The sequence below is a fragment of the Triticum dicoccoides genome, chromosome 7B (assembly GCF_002162155.2).
Source record: "Triticum dicoccoides isolate Atlit2015 ecotype Zavitan chromosome 7B, WEW_v2.0, whole genome shotgun sequence".
Classification (NCBI taxonomy): domain Eukaryota; kingdom Viridiplantae; phylum Streptophyta; class Magnoliopsida; order Poales; family Poaceae; genus Triticum; species Triticum dicoccoides.
In genome coordinates, this window is record NC_041393.1 from 303,157,236 (window position 1) to 303,176,557 (window position 19,322).

Genomic DNA, 19,322 nt, shown 5'->3' on the forward strand with positions numbered 1-19,322 from the left:
CCGGTGGGAGGCCCACATCCGGCCGAGCACTACTTGGCGCAAGTCACAGAAGGTGCCCGCCAGATAGAGGCGCAGTGCTCGAAGAGTGTTTTATTCGAGTGATAAGTCAAATCATTGTAGAAAACAATGTTTAGTTTAATTATGAGGCTATGTTTATACTTTTGCCCGAAAGTATGATTGTCCTCCCTTTGCGGCTATTCTTATATGTATAAGTAGTCTGAAAGATAGCAGTCGTTGACTTCAGCCCGTCGCAGACAATGCGGGGGTGTTGGCGAAAAAATATGCATAATCACACTTGATCCAACGTCTTGGTCCGTTAAGGAGGTGATCGCAAGCCGAACTAGGCAACCAGACTATATAACTGTAACACTTTCGCTTAGCCATGGGAGTCTAATGGTGGGGCTACTATGTAGCCCCTGGTACCTCCACGTGCATCCGAATACGGGCGCGTGTGTACATGGCCGGGAAACGGCCCTTCGTTAAGGCGGAGGAATCTTTAGGGATTCCGGTGAGTCTTCGAGTGGTTGAACAGTCTCTCGCTGTATCATGACGGTCAGTTTTCGGCTTTCTCTACTGAGGCGCTCATCCGGAATAACCAGGGCACAATCGCAGTAGTTCTCCTTTGGCTTGCCTTAGCCGGATGATAGCGGAACGTAAGGCGACAAACCCAGGAGCCGGGCAAACCCAACATTTTGACCAAAGACATGATTCAGAGCTAATGCATATACGGCCAAACTCGTGACGACAAACACTCCCGAGGGTATTCGGTCTTTTGTAAAAGAAGATAGGCTGACAAGAGCCTATTTTAAGCCCTTTATTTCTAGGTACGTACAATTTAGTCTGTCGTGGCCAAATGCCAAAAACGGCAGTATCCTCTGTGGGTATAGAACCCATGGGATGGTTAAACAACAAGAGGCAGTAGAAAAGGTTTACACAGGGGCTTAATCTAAAAAGAAACCTTTTGCACGGGGCCCTGCTGTACGTCTGCGCCTTTGTCTCCGTTGTGCCGTATCCTGGAAGGGTATCGCGCGATCATTGTCTACAAAAAAAACTTGTAGGAGGGTGCAACGTAAGTATGCGATCAGTAATAAGAGTGTAAGCTGTTGGCCTGCCAATAAGGTCGAGCCAAGCGTGGGGCTGTATTAAATATAGATAGCCCCTGGTTTCCCTTATGGGATTACATATACAGTGCCCTGTTTGAATTTATCCGGGCTACCGGACTCGTCTAACCGTGTCTGTGGTCTTAATGACCAATCATGTTTTCTAGAACTGGAGGCCGCTTATAGTACGACCGCCAGGGCCATCGCATATTCCGCTGCGTGTGAAGGGCGCTTTATGATTTTGCTAACGGTGATGACACCACGGGGACCGGGCATCTTGAGTGTAAGGTGGCCATAGTGCGGCAATGCGTTGAAGCGGGCGAAGGCTGTCCTTCCTAGCAATGCGTGATAGCTGCTTTGGAAGGGTGCGATAGTGAAGAGCAGCTCTTCGCTTCTGGAGTTACCTGGGGAGCCGAATGTTACTTCCAGCATGATGGAGCCCCTGGCGCAGGCTGCAACGCATGGTATCACCCCTTCAAAGGTGGTGTTGATGTGCTTAATTCTGGATGGGTCTGTCCCCATTTTGCGGACAGTGTCCTCCTATATTAAATTGAGACCACTGCCGCCGTCCATGAGGACATGGGTGAGACGGTATCCGTCAATTAGTGGGTCAAGCACCAAGGCATGTGATCCTCCGCGCCGAATACTAGTTCGCCCGTCCATGTGATCGAAAGTGATCGGACGAGACATCCAATAGTGAGACATGGGTACGACGGGCTCTACATCGTGCGCTTCTATGAGCACGCGTTTATGCCCTCTCGTGGATGTGCGAGTCGCGTGGATCATGTTTACTGTTTTAACCTCTGGCGGGAATTTTTTCTGTACCCAGTGTTCGGCTGGTGAGGTTCATCCTCGTCTTCGCTTGGTGTGCCCCTCCCCTTGTGTTCGGCATTTAATTTGCCGGCCTGCTTGAAGACCCAGAACTCTCTATGGGTGTGGTTCGCAGGTTTTTCCGGGGTGCCATGAATTTGGCATAGTCTGTCCAGGACTCTGTTCAGACCGGACGGTCCGTCTTTAGTGCCTTTGAATGGCTTCTTATTATGATCAGGTTGGGAGCCCCTGAATCCGGCGTTAACGGTTGTGTTATCCGGGCTTTCTCCTTGTTTTGGCGTTTGTTTTTATTACGCCGTGGCTTCCCGTTGCCATCCCTTAGTTCGGATCTGCTGGGGTCGCTGGTGCCTTTACGGGCCAACCAGCTATCCTCGCCCGCGCAAAAGCGGGTCATAAGGCTTGTTAAGGCTTCCATTGTCCTTGGCTTTTCTTGGCCGAGGTGTCGAGCGAGCCATTCGTCACGGATGCTGTGTTTGAAAGCCGCTAAGGCTTTGGCGTCCGGACAGTCGACAATTTGATTCTTCTTAGTGAGGAATCTATTCCAAAGCTTGCGGGCGGACTCTCCGGGCTGCTGGATTATGTGACTTAGATCGTCAACATCCGGAGGCCGGACATAAGTCCCTTGGAAATTGGCCCTGAAAGCGTCTTCGAGTTCCTCCCAACTCCCAATTAAGTTTTCGGGGAGGCTTTTCAAACAGTGTCGAGATGGTCCGTTCAACTTGAGGGGAAGGTATTTGATGGCGTGGAGGTCATGCCCACGAGCCATGTGAATATGCAGGATAAAATCCTCGATCCAGACCCCTGGGTCTGTCGTGCCGTCGTATGCTTCTATGTTCACAGGTTTAAAGCCTTGTGGGAATTCATGGTCCAGTACTTCTTCAGTGAAGCACAGGGGGTGATCAGCCCCTCTGTATCTGGACGCATTGTGGGATGTAGTCATCTGTTGTTGTGTCCGGGGTTGATTCCGAACTGGTATCTGGCTTTTATGAGCGTTTGGGTGACCATAGTCCTGCGCTCGGGTGTGTCTTCTAGGTCCATATATGGACCTGGCTGCACCGTCTTTTTATCCGGATGCTCGCGTGGATCGTGCGCAGTGTCCGCAGCCGCTCTATTATTGTTGTGAGGCGGTACGTCTGGTTTCTTGGTCGAATTTTCTTTTGGTGGAATGGCCGTGTCGTCGAATTCTGGTAGTAGCTTGCACTTCGGATAGCTTTTCGTATGGCGGTCATCGCCATATCTTTCTTCAGTGTCTAGCGCCTTATTCCATCTGCGACTTAGCTTTTCCTGTGCGGCCTTGAGCCGTTGCTTCTGCTTTTCTAGACTTCTTGTGGTGGCCATAAGCTTTCTGTGGAGGTTGTCTCGTTCCACTTGTTCGTCCAGGATGATGAATGCATCATCGTCCGGACTGTCTTCCAGTTCTGGGGCGGCATCCTGAGCTCGTCCCTCCGGATCATTGTGATCGGGTATTTGCTCTGAACTTGATTTGGCGTGACCTAGCTCATTCTGCTCCATCGCTGGGTCCATGTGGTCATTATTGCTTTCGGAGTTTGTGGGTATATCAACACTTCTTGCGCTCTTGTTGCTATTTTTACCATTGCTGGACTTTGAGCAGCGTCTGCGAGGCCTTTTTGGCTTTTGCCCGGGTGTTTTATCATCCGGGCTGCCGTCCTTATTGGGTGTATCTACCATGTATATATCGTGTGACAAGGTAGTAGTCCCGCGCTACAGGGATTCTGGAGCCTCTCCTGCATTGTCGTCCATACCGTCGATATCTTCGGAGTCAAGCACATCGGTTAATTCTTCGATCGTGGCAATGAAGTGGGTGGTGGGTGGGTGCCGAATTCCTTCGTCGCCTACTTCCCACTCGGGCCGGACATAGTTCGGCCCAGAGTCTCCTGACAAAGAGATAGAATTCAAGGAGTTCAGCATGTCGCCAAAGGGTGAGTGCTGAAAGGTGTCCGCAGCGGTAAACTCCATTACCGGAGCCCAACCTGGCTCGACTGGCTCGAGAGTGAGCGGACCAGGACCAACAACCAGATACGAGTCCGGGGGTCCGGGATTACAGTCCTCCACAATGGTGGGACCTGTGTTCGGCTCCACCGCCGATAAGTGCGCGGCCTACGGAGCGGGGTCTAGCCCTCCGTCCATAGGCGACGCAACCTGCCCTGGCGCAGGCCGAAGACTGCTTCGGGGATGATGTCCCGGGCATTGTCTGATAGCAGGTCTAGGCTGTGCTCGTCGTGGCTGTCCGGCGCTCCTGGCGCAGGCTCGAATCCGTCGAAGATCAAGTCTACGCGGATATCCGCCGTGTGGTTCAAGTTTCCGAACCTGATCTGGTGGCAAGGGGCGAAGCTGTCGATCTGCTCCAACTGGCCAAGCGAATTGGCCCGCAGTGCGAAGCCGCCAAACACAAAGATCTATCCGGGGAGAAAAGTCTCACCCTGGACCGTGTTGTTGATGATTGAAGACGCCATCAAGCCTCGAAGCGACGACACAGAGGAACTCTCAATGAAAGCACCAATGTCGGTGTCAAAACCGGTGGATCTCGGGTAGGGGGTCCCGATCTGTGCATCTTAGGCTGATGGTAACAGGAAGCAAGGGACACAATGTTTACCCAGGTTCGAGCCCTCTCGATGGAGGTAAAACCCTACTTCCTGCTTGATTAATATTGAAGATATGTCGAATACAAGAGTAGATCTACCACGAGATCGTAGAGGCTAAACCCTAAGAGCTAGCCTATGATCGTATGATTGTAATTGTGATCGGCCTTCTAAGGACCATGCTCTCCGGTTTATATAGACACCGGAGAGCTAGTGTTTACATGGAGTCAGTTACAAGGAAGGAAACATAATATCCGTATCGCCAAGCTTGTCTTCCACACAACGGAGAGTCCCATCCGGACACGAGCCGAAGTCTTGAGTCTTGTATCTTGACGCTTCTATAGTCCGGACGATGTATATAGTCCGGCTGTCTGGATACCCCCTTATCCAGGACTCCCTCAAGTGCCAACCCCTCAATCGAGGAAAATAGTTCTGTTTCTGATGAAAATTAGTTGACCCGTTGCGCCAAATGGCGCAAAGACCCACTAAAACCATGTTGTCGATGAAAATAGTTTCATTTTGCAATGATATATTCAATATTAGTAGTAGAAAGCTCATTTTTTAAACCATGAAAATATGGTTATCACGCTGCGAAATCCGAGTTTGAAAAAAACTTATATTTGTGTAACATGTACAAACGAGCTAAGGAAGCATTGTTTTAGTCGAAAATATGGTTATCATGGACCCCGTTGCGCCAAATGGCGTAGAGGCGCGCTAAATCCATGCGCGCGATGAAAGAAAACATCCATGATTTAATCCTCTTTAATAAGAAACATGATGGATTGTTGTCTACAATGAGATGTATATACACATTTTAATTTGATATCACAAAATACATGCTACCATGTTCACAGAGGCCCAATTGAAATCATGTTCACATTGAAACATTTGTATTCTTAGACTGTGTTTAAGCAAAAAATGCATAGCCTTTTTTTAAAATATATGTGCCATTAAAATCATGAGTGCTTTTAAAATATTCTCATTAGTTAGGAGCATTAGGTTTTGAGCAAACATGTATGATAGGAGCTTTCACCCTCTTGTATAATAAAAATAATGAAGGAGCATCAAACATTGAATATCACTTGAACAATAGTTCCAAACTCCATAATAGCAATAGCTATCACCTATGGCATTTGTTTTATAACCATCAAACATGCCTAAAACATCATTTCTATTGAAATCCACATGACAAGTACTAATGGTAAGTTGCACCATCACATAGATTAAAGAAATAGTTCAACACTAAAGCATCGACCATTTGCATGGTGGTAGGAGCAAGTGGCAATGTGTCAAGCCTCTAAGTTGCGGTAGATATCTTGAAGCCTTGAGTGCTCCATGGTCAGCAATACATCGTCATACGCACATCTTCGCTACAACCGATGCATGCACCTCAAACAACATGATGGTGTTTTACCTGATAAAATAGATAGTGATACAAATTTATTTGCTAGATGCAAATTATGTCAGCGACTTGTATGAAATAAATGCAATGTTTCATTAAGACCACTATCCGACTATTTTTATAGAAAGAACCAAAACTGAATCCAGAAAACAAATGTTGTTCTCCCCTGTAATATCTAAATGATCTAGTCCATAAATTTAATCTGATTTCGACATCAGAAGGGCTTCTATTCAATTTTGTGAGCATGTTGAACACAACATACTATATTCTAACAGTCAATAAACCATCAAAATAAACAAACATAAATAAAATAAACCTCCACATTCGTTATGGTTTAGTTGAACTCTACATACTAAATAAAGAGGACCATGGAGAGAAGCATGCAGAAACTAACACCAGGCGAGGAGCGGCACACATCTTTAGAAAATACAATAAAATGTGAATGATAGAGGTAGAGAAGCACCTAATTTCCTTGGTCCTATTTCTTCTTTCTCGGATATGCACCATCATGTTTAGAAAATCCATATATTAGTAATTTTAGAGATGTACATTAGAGAAATTGTTCAGCAAACAATCCAATTAGATATACAAGGAGCTAGCAATATATGAGACTTTTATACTAAGTGCGACCAAAGGCAGCTAGTTGATACTCCATCACACACTATATCTACAAATATGACAATGTAAAAAAGTTTGATCACAACCAACATTGATCTGCTAGTTAGGGGATCTCTATTTTGCTGAAGTGAACAATGTATATGTAAAATTCTACATAGTTTCAAGAGTATAGAATGTAATCCCACCTTCCCATGCGCTTGCCACACTAATACACTATAGGTTGCCAATCCTAAGTTAACTTGCCAACAACCTAGATTACACGTTATGTCGTGGACTCGTGGGAGACACGCCAGCAACCTGCAAGCCAAGATGATGGGAAGGGGGAGGGTGCGGTTAGAGAGAGAGAGAGACGACACAACAATGACTTGCAAGCATGTGATTTATAGTGCAGTAATTATCACATGACATTGGGAGGAAAACAAAAATTCAGGCGCTGACAATTAGTAGAACATACATTCGGAGGAAAACAAAAAGTCATGTGTGACGCTAAAGTTAGTCCAAGCATCTCCCTGTCAGAACATCCACACCATTTCACTTCTAAAGTTCACCTCTACATACCTTTTTACTAAACAACGTTTTGCCAGAATGTCATATACCTTTTCAGCACAACAATCCTTTTTTTATATATAGAGCAATGTGAACATAAACTAATCTTAGTGAACTAAAAGTTATTCTCCATGCTAATAAAAATGCCAATCAGTAAGCATAGAAGTGCGTATTGCCACAGTAAGCATTCCCCTTGTGGTCAAGAGGAATCGAACAACATATAAAGAATCTTGTTCAAAGAATATCCAAACCTGTAGCTTGGAAAGCGAAAACAATGCAAGACACATGAGACTTGCCGGACGTATATTTCAAAAAGAACACATCCGAACCTTTGTGTGCAAAGATCATAGGGAGAAAACTTATCAATCCTTGAACTGGTTACAGTATAAACAAAATTAATCCTGCTGTACAATAAAACCATTATGACCTACTAAACCCAACCAGACAAAATGATCCATTTGAATACAGGACATTTGATGTGTCGTTAATTGCTAGTTGTTAAAAAAAATTGGAATAGAATCATGGTGCAAACATAGCTTGTATTGCCGTTTACAGAATGAAGGAAATTCAAACAATATTTTAACAATAATTTATCTTCCATCGTAATGATAGCCTCATACAGCGCCACATCTCTAACCTTGAGCTTTTTGAAAAATACCATATGTTAGATGGCTGCAAATACTTCTATTCTCCTTCTTAATTTGTTGCAATGTAAATTTGTAAGATATACGTGCAATTCCAGCTAGAAATACACTGACAAATTGCCATCAAAATCATTATGGAAAATTAAGAACAGGTTTCACCTTTTTGTTGACAGAAAATAAAGAAAGAAAGAACATACCGGAATTTTAATATGAGTAGCAGAGAGGTGGAGAACCATAATCCTTCTTCGGGCAGAGAGAAGAACAGACGGCTCGGTGTCGGGGGGCTTGGCGCCTGCTGAGGAACGCATGACATTATTGGATTGACCTCTTGGCAGATGAGCATGCACGAAGAACATCAATACAAAAAGTGATATAAAATATTAAGAAATTTTAGGTTCATTTATGTTATTTGAAGCCAAAATGTCCTAGCCAAAGAGAGTTGTACCAGTAGAACAAAGATTACAGTTTTTTTGGAAGCCACAAGAACATATGACCAAATACACTGATGCTATTCATACTATTGCTACAACAGAATGTGCAAAAATTCTTAATGTTCTTTCTCTCGATGAGAAAAACAGGATGTTTGCATTATGGAATAGGATGAAATGATTGCCAATTAGCTGTAGCCAAACTGAGCAAAGTGATTCATGCATTAGGGGATGGTTGGTTTTAGAGATGTTGTCTGGTTTCCAGACCTGCAGGCAGCCGACAGTGTCTCCGGTTGTACTCCTCGGTGAATCCGGACATTGGGCGGGTTGTTGATGGACGCCCTCAGCATATGCCGTTGGTGCCCTCGATCTTGAATAGTCCACTGCATTCACCTGGCCATCAATAATATTTTGCATCAAATATTAGAGAATCCTATAAAGGAAGTTCTTCTAATACTATAGAAACATAATCTAATAATTAATATATTGACAACACTATTGCTTGAATGGAAGCTCCTAATAATTTTAGGCTGCCAGGCAATCTCTGTGTGCTGCAATCTTCAAGCATATTTGGTAACCAACTTATTCATTGATAATGAGAAGAACTACCTGAGTAGCTGAGGAGGGCAGCGAGGAGGATGGCTTGTATTCACTAAAATCCAATGTTGTTCAGTGATGGGATATAAAGCATACATGTCCCTAAAGCTGCAATGCCAATGATCTGTTGTGATAAGGTTCCTGGAATTCATGATATGGTATAAAATCATTTTGAGTAGTAGGCAAGCACACCATAACTGAATCAATCAGCAAGCAAAAGTCACACTCCAATTTTGAAGCATACAAAACTGTGCTCTGAGGCTGAACTTATTTAGAAACTTAATAACTAAACTATATATGTGAGCTAGTAACCTCTCCCGTATACCGAAAAGGAAAGACTGCTAGGCAAAAGAGACAACAAGACAACCTATATGCCCAAGCTCCAGAGAAAGAAATAACCCAAATACACTGTCAAAAACAGGAAAAACTACAGGGGAAAAAAAGATCGACCTGAACAGATTGTAGGAAAGACAAAAGTAATCTCAAATTATTTGTTCTTTCAGAGTTGAATTACTCCTTACAAAGCAAATGGCCAAGCTGGCTATAGGAAGGAACACCCAAAAACATGGCAAGAAAAGGGCCAAGCTGGCAGAAGAAGCTCACGGGCAAGATGCAACCCGAAGTAAAGAGGGAGTCCGGCAGCGTATCTTCATCTGCAGCGAGAGAGAGAGAAATCAGTAGGGAAGCTCACCTTGGCATCAGCCGTTGCTTGATGGTTGTGCCGCTCCCCAAAATCTGCGTGTGGTTGCCTGACCCCGCCGCCGCACATATGCTGCTATGCAGACACGTACACCTTGCGTCGTTGCAGACCAGGCGCACCTCCTCGTGCTGCGCTTGTTGCTGCCCTCGAGCGCGGACGTGATCCTCCCGTACGGCTCGCGGGCCACCAAGGCCGAGCTCTCATACGCGTCGCCGTCGCTGGCTGCGTCGGCGGCAGGGTTCCTCCAGTACGGAGGGGCTATGTACTGGTTGGGCTGCTCTGGGGCCTCGCGGTGCACGTTGCCGCCAGCTTGCTCTGAGGCATACCTCCTATGTGCCAGGCACGCGCATTCCGAGCCGTCGGGCACGGCATCTTGAAACGCCTGCGGGGAGGCCGCGCCCATCTTACCGGACTTCGCGCACCGTGCGTCCGCCGATGACATCTGCTCGTGGTCGCCTGTCCCCGCTTCCGCACACATGCTGCCATGAGCAGCAAGGTGGATGCAGAGGCGGAGGCGAGCCGATCCGCCTCCCTGGCTGGCATCCGCGCCTCTCCTCCTTCTCCGGCCGGCGACGCCTGGTTGAGCTGCTCCTCCCGCGGCTTCCTCGTGAGCTGGGGCTGCAGGGGGGAAGGGAGGACCGGAGGACGGAGGTGGCGCAGCGGCTGTGTTGACCAGGAAGGGAGGAGCGAGGATGAGAGAGGGCGCACGCTCCTGCTGTCGTAGACGAGACGCGGCATGGCGCAGGAGTCGGGCAGAGCACAACGCACGAGTCAGGCCCACAACTCTCTCCAGCACCAAACAAACCGACGACACGGCTACCCCGACGAGACGCGCATCCACTGCAGCCGACGAGCGGGACCAGGAGTAGCGGCGGCGCACTCGTCATCGCGACTGGCCAAAGGCAGGTGCAGAAACCGGGTGCACATGCACTGGCTGACCCCTCCGTTGCTGCCTCCACAACGCACGACGCGCTGTCCACAATTCACGCGTGCGGGGAACGAGGGAAGACCCGCCAAAAGCGGCTGACCAGAAGAAACTCTAACCCACACCGGGGTATGGGCAGCCAGCGCAGCCGACGAGCAAGCCCAGGAAAGCACTGGCCCACCGATCATCGGTATAGCACAGATGCGGGTGCAAAAAACCGGGTGCATATGTGTCCGCCAACCCCTCCGCAACGTCCCGGCGACGCAAAGACCCAGCCTGCGCGCGACGCGACACGCGATGCAGCAGGACTGGCTCACGCGAGGGAATTTGACCCAGCCAATAGAAGGCCTAGACGAGCCCACCAGTCATCGTGCACCCACAAAACAACCTTGGGTCAAAACGATCTGTAAAAATCAAACGACCAGAACATGAGCGTTGACGCGACCAGGCCCGTTCGAAGGGTCAAAACGAAGTGAAATCGGAGGAGCCCTCGGGTGGGCGGGTCGCCCAGCCTCCTTATCGGTTTAAATGCTAGGTTGAAGGATCTACTTCAGACAGGAATGTTCAAATCTCTCAAAGGGCACCAAACCCTTTGCGATGTTCTGAAGAAATCTATTATTCACAAAAATTTCAGAAAGGAAGGCATTGGTTTTGAAAGGAAATTGAATGAAAATGGAACTTACTGGGAACCACATCAATATCCTAAGACTGTGTGGGTCCCTGGAAAGAGCAAAACGCTCGACCCTGTATTACTTTCAGGATATAACTCTCCCATTCCTGAATATCCAGATGATGATTCCCTGGACAACTACAAGTTGTTCAAAGATCAACATGGTGAAACAATTGCTCACTATGTTGGACCGAAGAACAGAAATGGCCCCCCCAAAGAAAGACATTTGGGTGCCTAAGAAAACTATTGATGCCCTGCCTATTTCTACTTCACTAACCATGTAGGCACAAAGAATTAGATATAATGAATATATGCATACATGATACAATCACTATGCTCATTCATCTGGAAAGAATTTCAATGCTTACTCTTTCAATTACTCTTGCTCCTCATCGAGCAACAACTATGCTTATCGAAAGAAATCATATCCTGCTCACTCATTTGTTTCGAAGCCACTTGCAAAGATGTGGCTGGTTAAGAAGGCCTAATTCTTCTGCAGGACTATGTCTCCGGGTGCACTGAATGGATTATGGATAGTGGATGCACTAGTCACATGACCAGAGACAAGTCGTTTTTGTCAACCCCAACTTAACTGCTTCTCCTCTGAAGTATATCACTTTTGGCGGCAACAATAAAGGGAAGGTAATTGTCTTAGGTAAAATTGCTATTTCCAAGGACAAATCTATTGATGATGTGCTACTTGTTCAATTCCTTGGATTCAATCTTATGTCAGTTGGCAAGTTATGTGATTTAGGCATTACTCTCTATATCCAAAGGCATTGTCTTGATGGCCTCTGACCATTCTTTCGTCTTTGAGGGAATTAGAAAGGGCGATCTTTATATTGTGGATTTCTCTAAGGGTCCCTCAGTCCAAACTTGTTTGCTTGCAAAAGCAACCGAAGGATGGCTGTGGCACCGTAGACTTGGTCATGCAGGTATGAGAAACTTGCAGACTCTAGTGAAGAAAAAGCATCTTTGTGGCATTCCTGATTGAAATTCGACAAGAATCGTCTCTGTGCTACTTGTGAAGCTGGTAAATTAACCAAGAAACATCATTCATCCAAGACAGTTATGACCACAACAAGACCACTTGGAATTCTTCATATGGATTTATTCGGTCCTCAGAATTATGCAAGCTTTGGTGGTAGTCATTATGGTTTGGTTATTGTTGATGATTTCTATCGATACACTTGGGTATTCTTCCTCGAAGACTAGACTTGTACTCAAGACATCCTCAAAAGCTTCGCTAAGAAGGCCTAGAATGAATATGATGTGCGAATTAAGCATGTCAGAAGTGACAACAGAACTGAGTTAAAAATACTCACATTGATAAATTTCTTGATGATCATGGTATCGTGATGATCCACAAGTATAGGGGATCTATCGTAGTCCTTTTAATAATTAAGAGTGTCGAACCCAACGAGGAGCAGAAGGAAATGACAAGCGGTTTTCACCAAGGTATTCTCTGCAAGCACTGAAATTATCGGTAACAAATAGTTGTGTGATAAGATAATTTTTAACGGGTAACAAGTAACAAAAGTAAACATGGTGCAGCAAGGTGGCCCAATCCTTTTGTATCAAAGGACAAGCCCGGACAAACTCTTATATAAAGCAAAGCGCTCCCGAGGACACATGGGAATTATTGTCAAGCTAGTTTTCATCATGCTCATATGATTCGCGTTCGTTACTTTGATAGTTTGATATGTGGGTGGAGCGGTGCTTGGGTGCTGCCCTTCCTTGGACAAGCCTACCACTTATGATTAACCCCTCTCAAAAGCATCTGCAACTACTAAAGAAGAATTAAGGTAAACCTAACCATAGCGTGAAACATATGGATACAAATCAGCCCCTTACGAAGCAACACATAAACTAGGGTTTAAGCTTCTGTCACTCTAGCAACCCATCATCTATTTTTACTTCCCAATGCCTTCCCCTAGGCCCAAATCATGGTGAAGTGTCATGTAGTCGACGTTCACATAACACCACTAGAGGAAAGACAACATACATCTCATCAAAATATCGAACGAATACCAAATTCACATGATTACATATAACAAGACTTCTCCCATGTCCTCGGGAACAAACGTAACTACTCACAAAGCATATTCATGTTCATAATCAGAGGAGTATTAATTATCTGTTGGGTTCTATGGTAGGGAGCGTCGACTACAAATTAAAATTTTCCTACGCGCAGAACAACATGAACATGCTACGGGAGATAGATCACAGTTTGTTACCACTAGACGCGCAGTGCCGTGCAGCGGAAGAAAAGTTGGGGCAGCGCGTCTGCGTGGATCGTCTCTTCCTCGTTCGATCTCCCTCGAATAGCCGGCCGTCCGATCCCACGTACAAGTTTGCCTGAGCGGCTCAAGTGCACTGCCTCTAACGGTATCCGCGCGTGCAGGAGGAACACCGTGCGGCAGACTGCTAGGTCCGATCACATAGTCGGTAGTGAGTGGAGGTGGCTATTCGCAACACATGCAAACCCTAGTGACAGCACCGAAGCGATCAACTCAATAAGTGTGTCGCACCTCCACTATTTATAGGCATCCGTCGCGGGCTCAACACTTGGGCCTTGGACGGACCCTAAAGCCCAAAGTCTACTCGGTCGCGTTCCAAGTCCAGCTCGGATCACATCCGACCAGTGTCCTCCAAACCGAGCTCGTAGGTTCCTTCCCTTAAGGACGTGACCCCTTAGGTTCAAGTCGGCTTGGTCACAGTTCGGATCACCTCCGACCTGCACGGTTGGTAGCGGCCTCTAGCAAGGCGTGCCGACCACCAAGTAGACTATGAAGCTGGTCAGGCGAACCTATACAACATGTCACACTTCTGTTCCCTTTGCTTCACGATATATGTTGTCGGGCTCAAGGCGAGACTGTCATCCTTGTGCTAGCCCGACCTCTTTCTTGTTTCGAGTGATGCCAACCACCATCCGGATTATCTCATAATCCTTGTCGCATGGCCATGCTTATCCTGGTCGGATCACATGAGGGGCCCAGAGTATATCTCTCCTGATCGGAGGGGCAAATCCTATCTTGCTTGACCATGTCTCGCAACATGGGACTGGACAAACCCGAAACCTACCTTTGTAACTACCCAGTCACGGAGTAGCGTTTGGTCGGCCCAAAGCAAGTCTGTCACCATCCCGAGTACATGCGTCGGCTCAGATCTTAGGACATAGAACATATGTTGTACTAGAAACTCACAGATGACATATCGCTGCGTCTCATAGTTGGGTCTGTCCGACTCGGACCTTATCTCGACTAGGATCCGACTACGTCGAATCCGACCAGACCTTTCCAAGTCCATATTATCCGGTTAGCATCCAATGCTCCATGGCTAGTGAGACCAAGCCATCGACCACGTGATATGCTAGTCTAGTTGGCTGCGCGTCCACACAACCCTTTCGACTAGGGACCTTTTAGGATAGTCAACATACAATGCATAGTCCCACAAACAAGTCATGTACTTGCTAATACACATCATTGATAATGTCCAAGGACTATCTTTATTCATAAACACATAGGAAATATCATCATACATCATTGCCACTAGGGCATATCTCCAACATTATCATTAAGGATCTGAAAATATAATCTTCCACCGGATAAACCAACTAGCATCAACTACAAGGAGTAATCAACACTACTAGCAACCCATAGGTATGAATCTGAGGTTTTGAGATATAGATCGGATACAAGAGATGAACTAGGGTTTGAGAGGAGATGGTGCTCGTGAAGATGTTGATGGAGATTGACCCCCTCTCGATGGGAGGATCGATGATGATGACTATGGCGATGATTTCCCCCTCCCGGAGGGTTGTTTCCCTGGCAGAACAGCTCCATCGAAGCCCTAGATTGGTTCTGCCCAGGTTCCGCCTCGAGACGGCGACGCTTCGTCCTGAAAGATTCTCTCTCTTTTTTCAGGGCAAAAGACACCATATAGCAGAAGATGGGCGTCGGGGGCCTGCCAGGGGCCCCACAAGGTAGGGGGCGGCCATGGGGGTAGGGCGCGCCTTCCAGCCTTGTGGCTGGCTGGTGTCCCCCCTCTGGTGCATTCTTCGCCCAATATTTTTTATTTATTCCAAAACTGATCTTCGTGAAGTTTCAGGACTTTTGGAGTTGTGCAGAATAGGTCTCTAATGTTTGCTCCTTTTCCAGCCCAGAATTCCAGTTGCTGGCATTCTCCCTCTTCATGTAAACCTTACAAAATAAGAGAGAAAAGGCATAAGTATTGTGATATAACATGTAATAACATCCCATAATGCAATAAATATCAATATAAAAGCATGATGCAAAATGGACGTATCAACTCCCATAAGCTTAGAGCTCGCTTGTCCTCAAGCGAAAGACGATGTCGAAAAATATGTCCACATGTTTAGAGATAGAGGTGTCGATAAAATAAAATACGGACATGAGGGCGTCATGATCATCCTTAGAACATCACATATATTGTTATATGGTTTCTTATGCTAAAGTAACAATTCTTTCACAAGGTAAAGTATGAATTGGAAACTTCATTGAAAACTAACAAACTATGATCTCAGTCATTGAAGCAATTGCAATTTATCATAACATCGAAAAGAGTCAATATAAGAGCTTTTCAGGAAGTCCACATACTCAACTATCATTTAGTCTTTCACAATTGCTAACACTCACGTGATACTTATGGATACAAAGTTTCTATCAGATACAGAGAAAGATAGGGGCTTATAGTTTCGCCTCCCAACCTTTTACCTCAAGGGTAATGTCAACAATAATACTTTATGAAAAACCTACATCCGAATGGATATATATATATATATATATATATATATATATATCGGATCTCTCCAACACATAGTGCTTGACAAAGGATAAAGTGTAAAAATGAAAGGTGAAGATCACCATGACTCTTGTATGAGGGTAGAAGGTAAAAATAAAAGATAGTCCCTTCGCGGAGGGAAGCAGAGGTTGTCATGCGCTTTTATGGTTGGATGCACAAAATCTTAATGCAAAAGAACGTCACTTTATTGCTTCTTGTGATAAAGACTTTTATTATGAAGTCCGTCGCTTTTATTTCTTCCATATCACAAATTCATATAAAGCTTATTTTCTTCACACTAAAAGATCATACATATTTAGAGAGAAATTTTTATTGCTTGCATCAATGACAACGTACTTGAAGGATCTTACTCAATCCATAGGTAGGTATGGTGGACTCTCATGGCAAAACTGAGTTTAGGGATGTTTGGAAGCACAAGTGGTATCTCTACTTGGTGCAAAGAATTTGGCCAGCATGAGAGGGAAAGGCAAGCTCAACATGTTGGATGATCAATGACAATATAACTTCTGTTCAGGTATAGGAAAACATAACCCATTATGTTGTCTTCCTTGTCCAACATCAACTTTTTAGCGTGTCATATTTTAATGAGTGCTCACAATCACAAAACATTTCCAAGATAGTATATTTATATGTAAAACCTCTCTTTCTTTATTACCTCTTATTAATTGGAGCAATGACCAAAACTATGTTTGTCAACTCTCAACAACTTTTATTCATCATACTCTTTATATGTGAAGTCGTTACTCTCCATAAGATTAACGTATGATCTTTTTATTTCTTTTTATTCTTTCTTTAATTCCCTCAAGATCATAGCAAGATAGCAAAGCCCTCAACTCAAAACTACTCTTTATTATATATAACTCATGGACTCGATTACATAGATAGAGGTCAAAGCAAAACTCAAAGCTAGATCACACTAAAACTTTATTATACTAGATCAAGATATAATCAAAAGGATTGAACTAAGAAAAAGGGTAAACATAGAGGTGTAATGGTGATACAATACCGGGGCACCTCCCCCAAGTTTGGCAGTTGCCAAGGGGACTGCCCATACCCATGTATTTATGACTCTTTCTTCAGAGGTGGCGATGATGGAGTTGTCAATGATGTAGGTTTCTTCCTTAGCTTGCGCTTGAGGATAGAATTTTGCTCCCTTAAGTTATCGATCTCCTGCTCAAGATTTAATATCTTTTTACATAATTCCTATTTGTTTTCCTGCAAGAGACGAAAAGGGATAAACTCGATCTTAGGTTTCTTTGCCTTATTAGGGAGACTTGACTTTTTGAACTCCACGTGCATGTCCCCAGGTTGAGGTAGTGGGACTTCATCTTCACGTTAGGATCATAGTCTTCTTATTCCTCCGTGGTCCAACCATAATGCTCCAAATCCTCATAGCTTTCTCCCTCCGAATCCTGGGATGACATATTGCTCTAAATCTGTTGCAGAAACAACTCAAAACAAAAATTGTGGATTTTGCCGTGGTACGGCGGTCAAAACTTTCAGGAGATTATATAATGAATTTTTATCGACGAAAATAAGTATCATGCAAGAAAACGGAGTCCGGAGGGCACACATTGTGGCCACAAGGTAGGGGGTGCGCCCAGGGGGTAGGGCGCGCCCTCCACCCTTGTGGTCTCCTTGTGTCTCTTTCAGACTACTTATAATTTTCCTAATTTTTTAAATATTCCAAAACGGAGAAAAATTGCTATTAGAACAGTTTTGGAGTCAGTTTACTTGCCGTACCACATACCTATTCCTTTTCAGAGTCTGAAACGTTATGGAAAGTGTCCCTTATGTACTCCTCCGGTGTTACGGTGTGAATTATATTGGTTTCAACATTTATGGGATTACTTGAGATATAATGTTTGATTCTTTGACCGTTTACCACCTTCGGATTTGTGCCTTTGGCGTTGTTGATTTTTATGGCACTGGAATGATGGACCTCCTCGATAATGTAAGGACCTTCCCATTTAGAGAGAAGTTTCCTGCAAAAAATCTTAAACGAGAGTTGTATAGCAAAGCATGATCACCTACATTAAACTCTCGCTTTTGTATCCTTTTGTCATGCCATCTTTTAACTTTTTCTTTAAACAACTTGGCATTCTCATAGGCCTCGGTTCTCCATTCATCAAGCGAGCTAATGTCAAATAACCTCTTCTCACCGACAAGTTTGAAATCATAGTTGAGCTCCTTAATAGCCCAATATGCCTTATGTTCTAGTTCAAGAGGTAAGTGACAAGCCTTTCCATAAACCATTTTATACGGAGACATACCCATAGGATTTTTATAAGCAGTTCTATAAGCCCATAATGCATCATCAAGTTTCTTGGACCAATTCTTTCTAGATCCATTAACAGTCTTTTGCAAAATTAATTTAATCTCTCTATTTCTCAATTCTACTTGACCACTAGAGTGAGTATGATATGGAGATGCAATTCTATGGTTAACATCATACTTAGCAAGCATTTTACAAAAAGCACCATGAATGAAATGTGAACCATCATCAGTCATTAAATATCTTGGGACTCCAAACCTCGGAATAATAACTTCTTTAAGCATCTTAATAGAAGTGTTATGATCAGCACTACTAGTTGGAATAGCTTCTACCCACTTAGTAACATAACAAACAACAACTAGAATATGTGTATACCCATTAGAGGAATGAAAAGGTCCCATATAATCAAAGCCCCAAACATCAAATGGTTCAATAACAAGTGAATAATTCATTGGCATTTCTTGATGTATACTAATATTAGCAATTCTTTGGCATTCATCACAAGACAAGACAAACTTACGAGCATCTTTGAAGAGAGTAGGCCAATAAAAACTGACTTGCAATACCATATGTGCAGTTCTATCTCCAGCGTGGTGTCCTCCGTAAGCCTTGGAGTGACACTTGCAAGAGAAGAAGATCGTTATGGCATCACTTGAGTTCCAAGACTATGTCCTCATATGGTGGGAACAAGTCCTTGAGCGCCGTGAAGCAAGAGGTGAACCACCTATCACCACTTGGGCTCAAATGAAGGAAGTCATGCGAGCACGTTTTGTGCCAACCTACTACAACCGCGATCTCTTCAAGAAGATACAACTCCTCAAGCAAGGAACAAAGAGTGTTGAAGAATACTACAAGGAAATGGAGATAGCCATGATTCGAGCCAATGTCACGGAGGATGATGAGCAAACAATGGCACGAATCTTGAATGGACTCAATCATCCCATCAAGAAGATCGCCGACTTTCAACCCTACTCCAACCTCATTGAGCTCGTGCATCAAGCTACAAAGGCGGAACGTCAAGTGCAAGATGACTTCAAGTACACCAAGTACTCATCCAAGACCTACGGCCTCTCCAACATCCAAGCTTCAACGACTCCTCCAACATCTACATCAACCAATCCTTCTACAAGCAACGACGACACGTCAAGTTACAAGAAAACTC

At 44.7% G+C, this 19,322-nt stretch overlaps 1 protein-coding gene across 6 annotated transcripts; it reads right to left on the reverse strand.

The window, feature by feature from the left end:
- Window positions 1-5,569: 5,569 nt before the first annotated feature.
- On the reverse strand, window positions 5,570-10,297 carry LOC119341967. 6 transcript variants are annotated; one of them, XR_005165346.1, is made up of 5 exons: window positions 9,458-10,293; window positions 8,779-8,907; window positions 8,437-8,562; window positions 6,737-8,033; window positions 5,570-5,945 (listed from the first exon to the last, which is right to left on the reverse strand). XR_005165346.1 is itself a non-coding variant. In XM_037613813.1 (5 exons), exons 1-5 carry the CDS (start codon window positions 9,533-9,535, stop codon window positions 5,922-5,924), a joined length of 438 nt encoding a protein of 145 aa, XP_037469710.1. In that variant the 5' UTR covers window positions 9,536-10,296; the 3' UTR covers window positions 5,570-5,921. The 6 variants fall into 6 exon arrangements, 3 of the variants coding, with proteins under 3 accessions (XP_037469710.1, XP_037469711.1, XP_037469712.1); XM_037613813.1 differs by lacking the exon at window positions 8,779-8,907 and having other exon boundaries at window positions 6,737-6,848; window positions 7,939-8,036; window positions 9,458-10,296; XM_037613814.1 differs by lacking the exon at window positions 8,779-8,907 and having other exon boundaries at window positions 7,939-8,036; window positions 9,458-10,297.
- Window positions 10,298-19,322: the final 9,025 nt, after the last annotated feature.

Coding starts and splice junctions, on each gene's coding strand:
- LOC119341967 (XM_037613813.1), bottom strand. CDS start 9,535: ATGTGCGGCGGCGGGGTCAGGCAACCACACGCAGATTTTGGGGAGCGG. Junction 8,563..9,457: donor AAGCAACGGCTGATGCCAAG/GTGAGCTTCCCT, acceptor ATTGATGGCCAG/GTGAATGCAGTGGACTATTC. Junction 6,849..7,938: donor CTACTCATATTAAAATTCCG/GTATGTTCTTTC, acceptor CTTGGCTTGCAG/GTTGCTGGCGTGTCTCCCAC.